Here is a 17,480-nt window from a genome sequence, read left to right on the forward strand (position 1 = left end):
AAATCGGACACAGACACAATCCATTTGGAAGTTCCCAAAAACCGAGGTCCTTCGGGTTCTTATTGGGTCAGATGAGGACCACTTTCCAGGTTGTTGCGTTCACTTGGAGTCGAAGAAATGGCAACAGCTTTGCGGATTCGCTTTGTGCTTTGTGATCTCGACGCAACACTGTTAGGTCAAAAAGAATAAAGTTCTTTTCAAGAAGGAATGTTGGGAGACAGACTGGTCGGAAAGAAAATGCCATGCAAAAGTTCAACGAGCTCCCGATCAGAGAAACTTAGAATCCTTGTGGGATATGCAGGGCCTACTGCAGTAAAGCTACATCGCCAACATTTGATTACTTATTAAGATGTCAAAAACCTATTTATTTGCATCAGAGAAAAATAAGACATAAAACACAGTCCATGACTTATTTATTTATTGGTGTAACCATCCAATCATTGATTGTTGATGTTCCTTTTTTTCCATCAGCCTAAGCCTCGCGCCCCCTCTTGCGGGGAAATAAAGGCACCATGGAAAAGGACGGGACGCAAAGAAAATGCAACACATTTAAGTAATATGCATCCATTCGCACAGAAGAGACATTTGTTATTAAATCCTTTAATCGCTTACTGTTGTTCGATGTGTCCTTCAGCAATTCTGTAAACCAGACAAAACCCACAGACTTAAACAGGAACTTAAATCTACACTCAGACTTTTTTCTATATCAAATTAATTAAATACCCTTTGAGTCGTGTTTCTTGTGATTACGTTATTTAAGACCCCTCCGCTCTCTCTCTCTCTCTCTCTCTCTCTCTCTCTCTCTCTCTCTCTCTCTCTCTCTCTCTCATACTCATTTTCATCCCTTTTTACGCACAACTTGCGCTGCGCTCAGCAGGAGTACTAATGAGCTGGCACGCAGTGGGGGATTAAAATATAAATTCATGGATTTCAAACGGTATATAAATTCATCCTTATAAGCAATTGAAACAATTATTTCTGATAATTTCTCGGGATGGCACGCTTTTCTCTCCTCTTATTCGACCAATCGTGGCTCAGCAGTGGCGCGCCACACCTGTATAAAAACAGATTCCAGGTCAGTTGCCATTCAGAGGTGCGATGGAAATGACAAGCCACGGAGCTAGAAGAAGACGCTCATACTCTCTCGCATGGGGTGTCCCGCAGAACGCCCGTTATGTTATTTAAAAAATGGATGAAATATTCAATCAAAGCGGAGAACTGAACTTCAGCTCGCTTGGCGACGAGAAGTTCACTTTCGAGGACATAGACGTCAGCGCGGACGGTAGCCCCATCCTGAGGATTTTCATATCGGTGGTGTACTCCGTAGTTTGCGCAGTAGGTTTGGTAGGAAATCTACTCGTGTTTTTCCTCATGAGAGTCAGACAAGGTCGAAAGAGGTCAACTATTAATTTTTTCATCATTAACTTAGCAGTGACGGACTTCCAGTTTGTGCTCACTCTGCCCTTCTGGGCCGTGGACACCGCTTTGGACTTTAGCTGGCCGTTTGGAGACGCGATGTGCAAAATCGTCCTCTCAGTGACTGTGATGAACATGTACGCAAGCGTCTTCTTCCTCACAGCCATGAGCGTGACCCGCTACCTGTCTGTCGCATCGGCTCTAAAGAAAAGAGCTCACAGGAGGTCACGGTGTGTGAAGTGGGTGTGCGCGGTGCTGTGGGTGGCGGCGACCGTGGCTACAGCTCCAACCGCCGTCTTCTCTACTGTGACTGTGGTCGCTGGAGAAAAACTCTGCCTCCTCAAGTTTCCTGAGGGACACGACTGGCTTGCCCTCTACCACATCCAAAAAATATTGATAGCCTTTATCATCCCTATGCTGATAGTCTCCGTTAACTACCTGATGCTTTTGCGCTTCGTTAGAAAGAAGAGCATGGGCAGCAGCAACCCTAAACGGAGATCTAGAGTCACCAAATCCGTTGCTATTGTTGTTTTGTCTTTCTTCTGCTGCTGGATGCCTAATCACGCCATCACCTTCTGGGGTGTCTTGGTCAAATTTAACGCTGCCAACTGGGATACATCTTACTACATGGTTCACACCTACGTGTTCCCTGTCACAGTTTGTTTAGCGCACACGAACAGCTGCTTGAACCCAGTGCTTTACTGCCTGATGAGACCGGAAATTAGGAAGATGCTAAGCAGTTTGTTTTGGAGAGTCTCCACTCCACCCTCCAGCAAAGTCTGTGCAACGCGCTCTCTTACGCATGGAGAAATTCAGGGAGTCGTTCCTCTCCAAATTATGGACAATGCAGAGTACACGCTGCCGATCATAGACCGTAAAGGTATATCAGGCACCAGAACGATCCCCCACACCCGCTGAATTTAAATTCCAATGGAAAAGAAGCTGCTGTTTTGCTCTGATTGTTCACATGTAGCTGCCGTCACTCGTGCGTAATGTTTCCATCACCGCTCAAACCTGAACATTTTATGGCTACACTGTGCAGGTTAATTTAATATCATGCAATTGGTATCATGATGTGAATATATATATAAGTGTAGTGTGGTGTTGCATTTATAAAATTACTGATTTAAACGGTGGAATAAAGCAGTGAACTATTTTTATTAACTTGCATTTCATCAAAATGCAGCTGTATGCAAAGTAATTGACTGGAAACATCCAGAGGACATCAAACTCTCTATATGGTGTGGGATCTTTTAATATGACCGACTATGAATTTGGTTAAGGTTGCAGTATTTTTCCATCTTGTTCATTGTGTATAAGCTTTCTGTAAATAAACAGCTTTCTCCGTCTGAGGTTGTAGTGATTGATTTTGTGCACAGCACATTTATGATGCCCTGCTTTAGTTATGGTCTAAAGCTCTTTGGAATTTCTAAATCTCTAAGAGCATTGACAAGTTTGGTGTGATTAAGATACGTTCTATGTGGTGAGCATAAAAAGTAAGATATTTTTCTTCTGTATTTACAATGGAGGGTATGTATTCCCCATCTAAACTAGTGTGTGTGTGTGTTTGTGAAAATGCAAATAGTTTTCCATCCTGTCATTCAAATGTAAATTCTATAATTCATGTGCTGCAGGTCTGGATTAAATAGAGCAGCGACACTCATTTTTTTCATCTTGCGCATTCTGATTCAACACCTAACTGGCTGAGGTAAGCCAGGGGAGAGTCAGCTCCAGAGTTTTCATCTGGGTCTTGCCACTTGGCTGTGATGCAGATATTCCTAAAATGATTCAGAGAATCAAACACAGGACAGACCAGAACTGAAGGATTCATCTGGCAGCAGGTGGCTAGGACGGCTGCCAAATTTGTGTTATAATGTGTCCGTCCTTCCCTCTTTGTTTTCCAGGTTTGACTTAGAATGCTGTTTTGTCAAAGAGAAACTAAACTGCACACCTTTCCCCAAAAAACCAATAATTGCTGTTTCTGTTGCATATTGAGCCCCTTTTGTTAGCATCTGTGAATTCTTATGTCAAGACAGAGTAGGTTTATACAAATAAAAATGTCATAAGACTTTCTAAAGGACTTTAAAGCAAACACACACACACACACACACACACACACACACACACACACACACACACACACACACACACACACACACACACACACACACACACACACAAACACACACACACACACACACACACACACCTCAATCTAAACTTAAAACACCATTCAAGCAATAAAGAATAAGGAAGCCTCAGCAAGAGTATCACATTTTGAAAATGTGTGAAGTGTTTAATATTATACACAATCTACAACTTAACCGTTTTTCAAAATTGTGCTTATGAAAAATCTAACAAACAAACATGCAAACAAAAAACCATTCCAGGCTGGAAATACTGTATATGTCAATTGCAGGAGTGTTTTTTTCTTTTCAAATAACTACCAATTAAGTTTTTGAGAAAAAAAGAAAAATTTATATTCTCAATTCCCACTACTCTATAAAAGGGGAACTATGGAGAAACCTGATGCCTTTGTCAGCAGATTCCTTTGACTTGTGCACTCCAAGAGGATTACCATAACTTTACTTAGACTTATAAAAATAGTATGCTGATACAGTATGCTAATGTGATGTAACATTTTTTGTATGAAACACCACAAAAAAAAGAAGCATTTTGGGCAAAGCCCTCCTGCAAACATCATGCAACCCTTCAGACATCAATGGTGACAAACTCAAAACGCATTTTCCTTTTAGTGTATTTGTTTTACTTACTTCTCTTCAACATTTCTTGTAACATACTTTTTGTTTGTTTGTTTTGGATGGCAGTGTATGGGATGACTCATTCAGGTTAATAGTTTTTATCTATGCCAGGCTCTGACATGTTTGGAAGGGATTCACTAATCAGCCACAAAAATAATCAAACTAATATGGTGGAAGTTCCACTTCATGAACACGGAACCTCTGGTAGAGTTCTCTGATGGTCCTCCAAACAGCAACAGTCACCTTTATTCTATAATACTGCATCATTATGATACTGTCTTATTTTATTTTATTTGACCTTTATTTTACCAGGTCAAAAGTCTGAGAACCAATGCTCATTTGTAAACATGACTTTGCCCAGAGGTCCTTGTAGAGAGAAAAAGCTATGCTAATAATAATATTGGACACTGGTTTTGAGAAATGTCATTACCTCTCCATGTCAACACATTTATATAAATGCCAGAACCAAAGCAAAAGAAGAAAAAAAAATATAAATAAGAATAACATGATTAATGTTATCACTTCACCCGCCAGTGGTTTAAATTTCTAATATTGTGGGTACACATTCATACAGAGCACAACCCTCCATGTAATTGAACTGCGACAGTAACTGCAGGCTTTTTAAAATTCTCATTACTGTATTTCTCAGTGATACAACAGGAAGCAGACATTATTTGACTTTCATCCTGGCTCGGTCCTCTGATTATTTTAGTGACTAAAATTAGCTTAGATGGTGGTCACAGAGTCACACACACACACACACACACACACACACACACACACACACACACACACACACACACACACACACACACACACACACACACACACACACATACACACACACACACACACACACAGACAGACAGATTTTATGCTTATTTTACAAAGTAATTTTGTGGTTGATTTTTTTTTTTAAAAAATCCCTCTATTAGGATTTCTCATTTTTCTGTACTGTAATTCACAGTTTTATATTTTGTCTCAGATCCAGATAGAAATCATGCTGATGCTATGAGTAATCAGCAAGCCATAATTAATTTTTAAATTTTTTTTTTTACTTAGGTCTTTTTTATGTATTTATTCTAGGTTATATTTTTGTCTTTAATTCAAGATTATACCATTTTGCCCCTCAAGGGTCAGTAAGGTCATGTTAACATTTTTCATGGCAGATGTCTTTTGCATGTATTAACTGAAATAATCAAACATGCATCTTTCCACACAAATTGCTTTGCCTTATGTAGCTTACTCTGATTTACTGCCTTTTTCTCTAACTGGGGAAAAGCACAATTTCATTTTGTGATCATCATTTGTGTGTAGTTTTTTTTTTTTTTTTTTTTCTTTAAATCTGACAGCACTAAAATCTCACAGTTAAATACTAATTATTACCTCTGCCAAGGCAGATGTTATGTTTCCAGAAGCATCTGTCTGTCTGTCTGTCTGGCAGTCTGTTTATTAGCAACATTAGTCAAAAGGTTATGGATAAATTTTGATGAAATTTTCAGGAAATCTCAAAAGTGGAATAAAGAACAAGTGATTAGATTTTGGGGGTAATCCGGACCACCACCTGGATCCAGGTATTTTTAAAGGGTTCTTTTATATGGGGAGATAGGGATAATTTTGCCATTAGAAGTTCTAACTCAAAAATAATGCCCCAAATCAAGTATTTTTTTTTAAAAATTGCTATGTTTTGGCAAAGGTCCGTGCTCTCTGAGTGCTTCTATTTTAGTAGTTTTGATTAACAGTCTGATGAGTTTTGTTGTGTCTGGAGGAAATCTGTTCTTTGTGATGAATCAATCAATGAGGCTGAAAATTGGGATGCAACATGTGTACCAAACCAGTCAGTCTGTTCAATTGGCTTTAAATGCTAAATCACAGGGAGCCTTTCATATTGAGATGTATTTGCTTGATGTTGATAATATATTAGTCTGGAAAATCCAGTCTTCTGAAATAATTCTTCAAAAATGCTCTTCTTCTTTTACCCCAAATCCTTAAAAACACACACACACACACACACACACACACACACACACACAAAACAGTTGTGTCTTTAGTGGTTGCACATACTGATTTAATGCAGTGAGGACTGTAGTCTAATATAAGAAAATAAGAGAATTGGTTTTGTTTGAACACACATAGTTTACTTGATTACTGGCTAAATTAGCAGATATCTAAGAAATTATAATGATGAAGATGCCCCACATATATTTATTTTCCTAATGGTGTGATGCAGAATGAAATTAAACATGAACTCTTAAGGGTGGACAGAGATAAATAGAGAAAAAAGTTTTCTCAGACATTAACACTTACTCCCTTTTTGGACATACACATCTTTTATAATATAATAAGACCGCTGTACATTATGTCTAATACCAATCTCACGAATGTATGTTGTTTTTAGATTTCTTTAAGTTTATTTTGCTAGTTCAAAATTGATCAAATCCAAATCCAAATCAAAGGCATTTAACAAATTAATGGAAAGGATAATGGGACTCATAAACAGGTGAAGCTAACATACAATAGTTAAAAGGAGAATATAAATGACAAGTGACAGTTTGTTACAAGTATGAGAAAAATAGTCATTTCTGGAAATGCTCTAAGCTGCATCACTCTCTGGAAGAGCTACTGGAAACTGTGACGCTAGCAGGTGGTTATCTTTGTCTAATTTCTCTTATATACTTTTTTATTTATTAATTTTCTTTAACATGCTTTAAAAACTAATTTAATTAGTTAATCGGTATGTAGTTGAACTGCCAAGAAGCAGGTTATTATGTTGGGCAGATTATACAAGTTATTTCTTGTGAAAAGCTAACAAGCTGCTAGCTAAATAAAAGATGTGTACGTGACATTCCACAGCTTCGTCCGCCATTTTGGCTTGTGTACAACTGTTTCTAACTGGTAAACTATGTTAAAAACATCTTAACATGTTGTAAAGAAACAGATAAACAGAACACCAAACATCACAATCTAGGAAGTGAAGTTCTCATTTGTACATCTGAGGGTCATCCAGATTGGTATTGTTTTAAAATTATGTACATGTTGTGTCTGTAGTCAGTAACCCTTGTGACATGAATTCTTAGGTGTACCACCTCACCTATACCATATCATAGCATTTTATTTCTAGAGCACTTTAAAAATATTAATTGGGGATAAGTAATATAGTAAAGAATGGATGCTGTAATGGGATGGAATTTTATGAGGTAATTATTAGAGTAAAAATATTCTTTTATAATACTATGAAAATCTGGCTTACTGTATGGTTGTTATCTGATGATGTATGTGAGTTAGGCCAATATGGACACTCCACCCTTTTCTGGCTGAGGACCAGGGTCTTGGATTTGGACGTGCTGATTTTCATCCCAGTCGTTTAACACTTGGTTGCAAATTGCTCCAGCAAGAGCTCGAGATCACAGCCTGGTGGAGCTAACAGAACCACGTCATCTGGAAAAGCAGTGACCCAATCCAGGGCCCACCAAACTGGATCTCCTCAACACTCCAGCTGCACCTCGAAATTCTGTCCATCAAAATTATGAACAGAATCTGTGACAAAGGGCAGCCTTGGCAGAGTTCAACCCTCACTAGAAACAAGTCCAACTTACTGCCGGAAATGTGGACCAAGCTCCAGTCGTACAGGAACCGGACAGCTTAAACATGGAGGTCCAATACTCCATATTCCCGGAGCATCCCCCACTGGAGTCCCCAGGGGATATGGTCAAATGCCAAACTACCATGCCCTCTCCAAAGTCCTGAACAGGGTGAGGAGCTGGTCCACTGTTTCATGATCGGGATAAAAACCACATCTCAGTCCAAGGTTAGATCATCTGATGGACCCTCCTCTCAAAGACTCCTCAATAGACTTTCAGCTGCCTCCAGAATCCCACAGGCCAAAAAGGCCAAATAGGACTTCTGCAACTTGACAGCAAATTCAAGGATTACTGCTGCGACAGGCACCAACGACCTTATAGTCACAGCTCCAGTTGGCCCCCTCAACAATGGAGGCGCAGAACACAGTCCACTCTGACTCAATATCCCCTGCCTCCCCCGGACACGTTTGAAATCTCTGCTGCAGGTGGGAGTTGAAGCTCTTTCTGACAGGGGAAACGTTCCCAGCATACCCTCACAACATGCTTGGGCCTGGCAGGCCTGACCAGTATCCTCCCCTACCATCTGAGCCAAAGCACCACCAGGTGGTTATCAGTTGAATGTCCTGGTGCCAAGTACAGATCTGGACTGTCTTAATCTGGATTTATACATGCTCTGCGCCGGCGTACGGTAGGTAAGCTGACACTGGTGAAATGGGCTCACACTTGAGTGTAGGGTATGACATCGTGTTGTAGGTTTTCTTCCACCGTTACTGCAGAAATTAAGCGATAAGCTCCAGAAATCCAGAAACACATAATCACAAACCAATCAATTGCAAGGGAGTACATCCACCCAGCACAAGTAGGGGTACACATTGGGTCTGGAAGAGGTGCGTGTCAAGCTTCTGTTAACCTATGGCGGTGACGATGTAACTGACCTTAAGTAGGTGCCTTCTGAGTATAAATCCAGCTTCATGCTTGAACATGGTGTTTGTTATGGACAATCCATGACGAGCACCAAAACACCGCTTAGATTCAGATCAGGGGTCAATTCCTCCCAATCACGCTCCTCCAGTTCTTACTGTAATTGCCCATGTGAGCACTGAAGTTCCCCGACAGTACGAATCCCTGGAAGGAGTGCTCACCAACGCTTCAAGGACTTAGCAAACAGCGCTGGTTTATGTATCATGCTTAATACTTTGCAAAAAAAAAGTTTTAATTCCAAGCTTGACTTAAAAAAGACACTCATGAACATATACATTGTTTTATTTGTATGCATATTACATTATTCTACACCTCAACAATACAACGCCAGGAGAAATATGCATTAACTGGACTCGTGTTTTTTGCCTTTGCTTATCATTTAGTGACAGCTCAATATAAATTTGCTTATCTTGAAAAATTATTGGCAATATGTAATGTACACCCTTAGCTTTGATGCTGTGCATGTTAAAAGGCATGCGACTGTGTCATATTGTAATAGGTTTTGTAACACATAACTGAATTTTCTCTTAAGTTAAAAAAAAGGATTGCTATAAAAAAATCTGGAAAACATTGTAAGTCATAACATTGAAATGATTTTAAAAGGCACTTGACTATTTACAAATTCAAGTTAATTTTGTACATACATGTAAAAAGTGCATCAAATATTTAAAAAAATCATCCTGCATGTTTTACAGGATGCAAAATTATAGCATTTTTCTTTCTACAAGTTGAAAAAAAGTGTTCATGAATATTCTTCGTACTTGGGTGACTTCAGTTCAGTTTTGGTTCTTAATAAATTATGTCAACTGAACCTGCTGCAGATAAAAACCTTTGAACTTCAAATTTAATATACAATATATCTTTACATTTATGGTAATTGTTGGGTGCCAAGTCACCCTTGAGGTTTTTCATGTAATTCAAACTTTTCCAAAGACAAATAAATACACACCAAGAAGAGATAAAAGACTGATCGCCTACTATTTGCCTGAAAGGCAAAACATATCCTGAAATCTTTGGAATAGATCAATTAAAGCTCACTTCATTTCTCTTTACAATTGCTTTAAAAAATAAGCACCAGAGCTCCAAGATCTGTGGTGGGATGACATCGTGGACGGTGGAATGCATAGATAAAAAGAGACCCTTAATCCCAACAGTGCAGGATTTCTAAGTGAGTGTGACAGTGCTGACTCTGGGGTCAGGGGTCATGGCATGGGACAGGTCCAGTGCACTGAATAAGCCTTGCTTCAGCGGTCATGTGGAGCCATCTATGTACTGCCACTGCCATGATGAGGAGGCAGGGGGAAGTTGGGTTGGTCCCTGAGTGTGGCGTCCCCTTTGGAAAAGGCATCTGCTGAGAGCCATCAGCCTGCGTTACCGCTCTTCCGCCACCTTCCCGTTAACTTCCTGCTCGTCCTTGTCTCTCCGTTTCTGCCTCCGGAAGAAGCCGAGCTGGATGAGGGAGAAGTTAAACACAAGACAAAAATTTCATATGAAATAATCCTACAGTTTCAAGTTGTAAATAACACTCAGACGACACATAGATGTTATATGTATGCACCATACATTTAGCAAGTTTCTAGTGCAAGACAGTCAGTTGCAAATCTGTTGTACTTGACATTTCCTTTTTCACAATATATTTATGAAGGAAATGAGCCAGCTAAAGCAATATGCATAAACTTTATGAACTCATATAAAATTATTTTAGCTAATTTAACCAAGATTTAATGACTTTAGTTCCTATCGGCCGGTTCTGAGGGTATATTTTTACTTGTCATGATTGGCTGAAACAGAAATGTCACAGCAGGCCAGAAGCTTTTCATCAGTCTGAGTATTTCTATCCTGAAGCTACCAAAAGGAAAAGAATGGTTGTGTTAGGTCTGAATTGGCAGGAAATCAGACTGAGTTAATCAACAGGATCTGTGTTAACCATGAAAATGAGACTGCCTTAATTTTTTCTTCACGATGAGCCTCTAAATCTGAATTTCATATGTATAAATGTGGTGAAGATCATCTGAAGTTAATTGTCATTCATGGATATTTACCAGCATGTAAATAGAACAGATGAAGATACCTTTCAATCACTGTAAATATTCAAATTAATTTGGTAGTAGAACAAAATGCTTTTAATACTTTTAGATAAATGGAGCAAATCTGGCTCACGAGGCACAGCTGATCTTTTCAACTTGATGCAAAGATATACTGTCACTCATTAGCTGATTACCTCCAAAAATGACCATGGATAATATGAAAACTTACCTTCCATAGAGCCAGAATGAGTAGAGCTAACAACAACAGTCCTCCCAGCGTACTACCAATGATAATCCAGGTGGGGATCCTGTAATCTCCTTCCTTCCTGATCTCCAATATTATCTGTTACACACAATGAGATGAGTTAAGAAATGTTAAAGTTGACATGAATGTACACAAAGAGGATATATTTAACATGACAAATGAGATCATTTGTGCGTGTTATGACAATGTAACAGTACATGACAATAAAATACTAAGACATTCTGCACATAGATGACAACATTTAGATATTTGCTGCATTAGTAAAAAAACAATACTCTCTGGATTTTCATAGATCCTAACTTAGATCAGTAAGTTTATACTATTACTTTGACACCACCTTTTAGGCTTTTCCTCCTGATCTACTCTGTTATTGTCTCTTTGTTGGCAGGTTTAATGTTTTTTAGCAGGTTTCCAGATGACGGGAGGCAGCTGATCAGTGTGCTCAACTGGTCAGTAAAATAGTGTTCCCTTTATCCTATGGTATCGTTCCCTGTTGCCTTTCCTTTCCTTTCCTTTCCCTAACCCTTTGTTTTTCCCTTTGTTTTTCCTTTTTTCCAATAAATCTATTTTTGTGTGTCGGTTTTAATTCAAAGAATCTTCAAAGATACATTTCTCCCTGTTAACCTTAAATTACATTTTTCTGTTGTGCTTACCAGACCACAACAACAAAAGAAAAACATTGACTATTACATTTTTAAAATGTTCTGAAAACTGTCTAAAATAGTTTGTAAAAGAACAACAGAAAAGGTCATTCAGGTTTACCAATTAATCCATTCTAGTGAATGGAGAGATTCTGTTTTTTTATCCCCAATACACAACTATTTCTTTGCATAACCATTAACCCTGCACTCTTTTTAATTTAGCTTTTGAAATTTGCTTTCTCATTTTAAGTCTGAATTGTTAATGGTTTATTTCTTTGTAACTTTAACAGTTTTTATCTTTTGCATATCGTTTTTAAATGTCTTTATATTTTTAATTAAAAATTTAAAGTTTAGTTTAATTTAAATTTGGAATACTTCTAATCATAATCACATGCATGATCATGGTCTCAGTTTTTGATTAAATTATTAAATTTTTTTTGTTGCTTCAAGTTTTTGTTATATGAACGACCGTGATATGTTTCAGTAGAAAAGATTCTGTATGGATCAGGGGTGTCAAACTCCTGCAGGTCTTAGTTATTTCCTTGCTCCAACACACCCGAATGAAATCAAATGGATCCAACAACTTCTTGTCAACTTCTTCACAATAACCCTTTAATTTCAGTCAGGTGTGTTAGATCAGGGAAACAATGAAAACCTGCAGGATACCAGCCCTCGAGGACCGGAGTTTGACACCCCTGGTATAGATTAAGATGAAGTTGAAGCTCATGGAAGCATAATGGCAAGTAACTGTGAGACTGTTGGTGAACACCAATAGATGGCAGCAAAGATAAGTGTCCAGAACAGACTTTTACATGTTGTGCCGCTGGACCTTTCGGTCCCTAAGCACCACACTGCATGTGTGTTCTAATACCAACATTTACAGAGTAATTGTACTCCTACTCAGACTTGCATTGCCACACAATACTGTAGGACTATCTACTGGTATGATTTCAATTTTTTTTAGATTTTTTTTATTTTCTTTTTAAGTGGCCACTGTAAAAAAAAGAAAAAAAAGTCATTGTACCATTGTAGCATTGAATGAGTTGTGTTTCATTGGGATGCCATATAATAAGCATAACAAATAGAGTAAGGCTAAATCTGATCAAAACGGATGCTTTTATGAAGTTCCGAATCAGGTCAAACTAAGGGCAGAAGCAGTTTATGGTAAGACTTGTTGTTGACTCACATGCCTGACAGGCCTCTCTTCATGTAAAAACATGGGGCTGGAAGGGGGCAGCTCCACTGAAGCAGTAGTTACCAGTTCCAAGATTTTAAACTTCAGCTGGAAAAGAAATTAAAAGATGCAGCCAGTTTTAACAAACACATCTGAAACCACAACAGTGATAAAGCTGTGTAACAGTATGGGTAAAGGCAGTTTATACAATGCAACACATGTGTGTTTGGAGTTTTAACTCACAGCGTGTAGCGTATCTATTCTCAGTGCCCCTGTGATTCTAGCTGCAATTTCTCTGTAGGAAGCTACATTGACTGCACACTGGATTGGCAGGGTTAGCGTGTTGGACTGGTTCTGTGTGGAGAAACAAAATCAAAATGGTTACATGACAAACCTGAAACTTCTACTTGGGGATTTGATGTTATTGGTTTGTACCTTACCAAGCGAGAAAAGCGTGAGAGATCCTCAGGTGATGCCCTGCTCTGTGCTACATGCTGAGGTGGTAAACAGTGTGTGCCATCTCTCTGAGGTGGAACATGAGTGTAGAAATGACTGTTAGTGCGTTACAATATATATAAACCTAGCAGAGCTCTTAGATCCAAAGACTCTGGTCAGCTAGTCCAGACCAGAGTCCAGAAAAAACATGGAGAAGCAGCATTTAGCTGTTATGCTGCAAACAAATGGAACAAACTGCCAGTGGAGATTAAACTTTCACCAAATGTAGACATTTTTAAATCTAGGTTAAAAACATTTCTTTTCTCATGCGCCTATGCATGAAATCTGCACGGTAACTTTTTTAACTTATCTTGCTTTTAATCATTTTAATGTAATTTATTATTTTATTGTGATTATGTGTTGATGCCTTTTACTATTCTAAATATCTGTAATGTCTTTGTTTTATGTAAAGCACTTTGAATTGTCCTGTACATGAAATGTGCTATACAAATAAACTGCCTTGCCTTGCCTTACAAACTTATATCTACAAAGAAGAGTGAAAAAATACTATAAAAAAGTTATGCAAAAGAATAATAAAAAACCTCAGGTTGTCTGTTCTGGACATGTAGCTGACATAAAGATGTTGTTAATCTAGCATAGTAAATCACTTTGCCAAGCTGATGCATTTGTTTAATGTAAATGTCCAAATAATTAACACAGAAATTAGGGATAAATTATAAACTAACAGCAGCACAAGTCAAACTGGCAGAAAACTAGAAAAACTAAAGAAACTGTTGTTTAAACAGTAGAACTCCAAACATGGGTTGGCCACAACTGATGTGCTACAGTTTTCTTCACATTCAAAAGTACGAACCAAAGGTGTACAGAAAGTATTTAACAGTTGTGGCAAACAAATAAGTAGCAACCATTAGCATATGCTGTCAATGAATTCCACTAATAAGAAGTTAAAACTTCTGAAGATGAATAATTTTATATTCCTATACACACCAAATTAGCAAAAGTTGAGTCATCTATTTAATTGAAAATTGGAAGTTTGATGCAGAGTTTGTATGAGTTCTTTCTCTGGGAAAGGATTTACTTGGAAAAGGACATATCCTTAAAAAATAGATGATTTTCTCCATACATGCTTAATTTGGGACAGTTCAGGACTATTGTGTCTTTGCAATGTGTGGAATGTGGTTTATCATTCTCATATTAAAAAATGTGGCTATCCCTGGAAAAGGCTTTGAAGACAGCATAAGCCAATCTAACATCTTAATGTACTTTTCGCATTAATGTTACCATCTTGCATTTTAGAAAAAGAACATCAGTAAAATATGGTGGTTAGCAACTGACATCAACCGCTTGAAACAACTTCAAATAGTGTAAATAGTTTAAGTTTGGTTTATTAAATATATCTTCTAATACTCATGATCAAAACGTCCAGACATTTCCTTTAAATCCTTGTGGTTGACAAAGGAATAGGCAGAAGTAAGAACACTGTGTCAACTTTTGAATGTTAAATAGATTAATTTCTATAATGCGTTCCCATGATATATAGTCTGGGTTACAGTCACTTTCATACTGGTCTTTTGAAAAAAAAATTTCCAAAACCAAAAAGGAAAAAACTGGCATTTTTTCTGAATTAGTTCCACTATATCAGGCTGCTCTCATATGAAGTCTTACAAAAAACATTCATGGATATTTGTACTTATCCCTTCAAAATTCAGAAATACACAAATTTTTTGCTCTCTAATGCCTTTTTTTTCTTTCTTTTCTTTACATCAGATCATTTTGAATGAAACTTGACCACTCACTTTTGGACTGTTTTGATTGAAAAGATCATTTTATCCTCTTATCCATTCACCGCTAATAATGGTGATAACATGAAGTATAGTAGAACGCTGAACAAACAAAGCTTTGAATAGGCACCCTAATCAGATGTTCCCACTCGAATGAATCAACATTATCAGTGGTTATAGGTACATTCATTTGGGACAGTGGGCTGTTATAATTTATCCATTTCGCTGATCAGTAGTATTGATATGGGAAGTCTTCTGATTCCCATCTGATGGGAATCAAGGCAGACTTCAAATCCTCAGCATTTTCAGGAAAAAACAATGTAAAATTAAGACATTTAAACTGTGACTATGGGCAAAACAACAATGAAAAGGCTGCTTCTCATTCCCAATGGGCCTTAAACAAATTTGATTATTGACTAGAAAAACGAAAGTCTTTTTTTATTTACAAAGATTCTGTCAGGTCTTATAAATTTGTTGATAATGTGGTTGCAATGAGCACTGCTACGTACATGCCATGTTCCAATCCTATTTTGTGCTGTTAGCTATTACTGGACTACATTCCATTTTAAATTACAATCGGCAAGAGTTTTATAGGTTTTATCTGTCTATATGTCTATTTTCATGTATATTTCAGGAAAATACGGGAGGTTTTTCCTTCTTTTTTGTATACAGCTGCAATAACATCCAAAAACGCTCTTCAACATACAGTATGTTACAATGAAGTAAGTGTAATTACGATTACGACAACTGAAAAACCATGTGTGTGTGTGCAGATCAAATCTTGAACTACTACTATAAAAACATGGTCAGTGTGGGGCTATACAGGTCTTTATTGTCCACACCCCTCACTAAACCCTACTAAACTTACTTAATGAAACTGGACTTAGTGCATTATCTCAGTAGTGCATTATGCCCAATTTAAAAACTATATGCTTTTGCCTCCTATAAATTGTTTCTAGAGTCCAAATTCAATAAAAATTTGTAACTTAATTTTTTTGCACTTTATTTCTTAAGGGTTGTTGAAATGGTAACATATGCATGTGTATATATTTCACAATTTGCGATCTAACCTTGACCCTTAATGTGTGCTTACACTAGCACTTCAGGCCTTTTGTCATGATTGTATGAATGTAAAAGGTTATGAATAATATAACTCTAAAGGGGATTCCTTTTTGAAGTATAATTCCCAAAAATATTAAGAGAAAAAAATGCTCAATTTCATATGGGCCTGGCAAATGCTCTCTGAAAATGGACTCTAAGGGTCTTTCGTCTGGAGAATACCATTCTGTATGTTAGTATAAATACGACTCTTTCTTTGAAAACTGACCTTTGAACCTCGATCTCAGTGTATATTGGAAGGCTTATAATTTAACAGCAAAAGACATGGTAACAACTGTTGACCTGAGCTATCATGTAATGTCTCATATATTTTACCCACCAACTGGTACATAATTCCTCATAGCAGCGCCATGCAGCTGAAAACAAATTAATGCCATGATTGTAGTTCTTATGGGTTTTGGAACAAGCTCAGAATATAGGGTTACAGGGATATATCTGTTACGTACATCATATACCTAATGAAGCCAAACTAGAATTACATTAATTATAGCAGAACTGTTAGTCTCAGTAACTTAAATTACAGCTTATGCATGAAGACTTTCAAGTAAAAGCCAATGTAGCATAACATGTTTCACTGATTAGGACTGTAAAGCTAGTACAATGTACTTTATCATGGGGGGAGTGTTGACATCTGGTTAGGATGCCTCCAGGACATTTCCTTGGTGAGGTGTTCCAGAAGCGTCTCACTGGGAGGACGCCTCAGGGAAGACCCAGGACATGCTAGAGGGAGTAATTTCTTGGCTGGCATGGGAACGCCTCGGGATCCCCCCCCGGACAAACTGGAAGAAGTAGTAGGGGAAAGGAAAAGTCTAGGCTTCCCTGTTTTGGCTGCAGCTCCAGTGACCCAACTCCAGATAAGCAAAAGAAAATAGATGGTTGGATGGATATTAGTGGTGAATTGACAGACATACAACTTTTTGTATGATATCCTATGAACAGGTAATGAGAATACATTGACCAGAAACATGTCAGATTAGAAAGAGTGATAGAAGTAACCATTTAGCTGAATTGAGGAACTTAGCACCTCAGTTCTTGCCAGATTTGATTTCATCACAAACAAAAACATACTGATATGTATATATAAAAACTGTCATCTGTGTGATTTTTGTAATACCCAAGTACTTGAGCTAAGCAGTTATATAATACCATATCAAAAATATCTTTTCACATGGTGCCTGATGAATCATCTATCTGTTATTAACATTTGTCTAAGATATGCAGCTTCAGCCCTTTTACAAGATATATGTCCTCTATGTAGTCATCAAATGAATGCCTAG

General features: G+C 37.8%; 2 protein-coding genes across 2 annotated transcripts in view; one reads left to right on the forward strand and one right to left on the reverse strand.

The window, feature by feature from the left end:
• The first annotated feature begins 1,110 nt into the window (after positions 1 to 1,110).
• Positions 1,111 to 16,206, forward strand: rxfp3.3a2 (relaxin family peptide receptor 3.3a2). The gene is made up of 3 exons (XM_041980147.1): positions 1,111 to 2,604; positions 11,823 to 11,827; positions 16,191 to 16,206. The coding sequence occupies exon 1, from the start codon at positions 1,189 to 1,191 to the stop codon at positions 2,332 to 2,334; it is 1,146 nt and encodes a 381-aa protein (XP_041836081.1). The 5' UTR covers positions 1,111 to 1,188; the 3' UTR covers positions 2,335 to 2,604; positions 11,823 to 11,827; positions 16,191 to 16,206.
• The window catches only part of itga11a (integrin, alpha 11a), a 59,394-nt gene continuing 50,971 nt past the window's right edge, over positions 9,058 to 17,480 (reverse strand). The window contains exons 26-30 of the mRNA XM_041974619.1: positions 13,288 to 13,371; positions 13,091 to 13,201; positions 12,860 to 12,955; positions 10,997 to 11,110; positions 9,058 to 10,189 (exon numbers count right to left, since the gene is read on the reverse strand). Of these exons, the coding sequence (XP_041830553.1) occupies positions 10,112 to 10,189; positions 10,997 to 11,110; positions 12,860 to 12,955; positions 13,091 to 13,201; positions 13,288 to 13,371 (483 nt within the window). The 3' untranslated portion in view covers positions 9,058 to 10,111. The remainder of the gene's footprint in view (positions 10,190 to 10,996; positions 11,111 to 12,859; positions 12,956 to 13,090; positions 13,202 to 13,287; positions 13,372 to 17,480) is intronic.

This window comes from Melanotaenia boesemani, chromosome 1, assembly GCF_017639745.1.
Source record: "Melanotaenia boesemani isolate fMelBoe1 chromosome 1, fMelBoe1.pri, whole genome shotgun sequence".
Lineage (NCBI taxonomy): Eukaryota > Metazoa > Chordata > Actinopteri > Atheriniformes > Melanotaeniidae > Melanotaenia > Melanotaenia boesemani.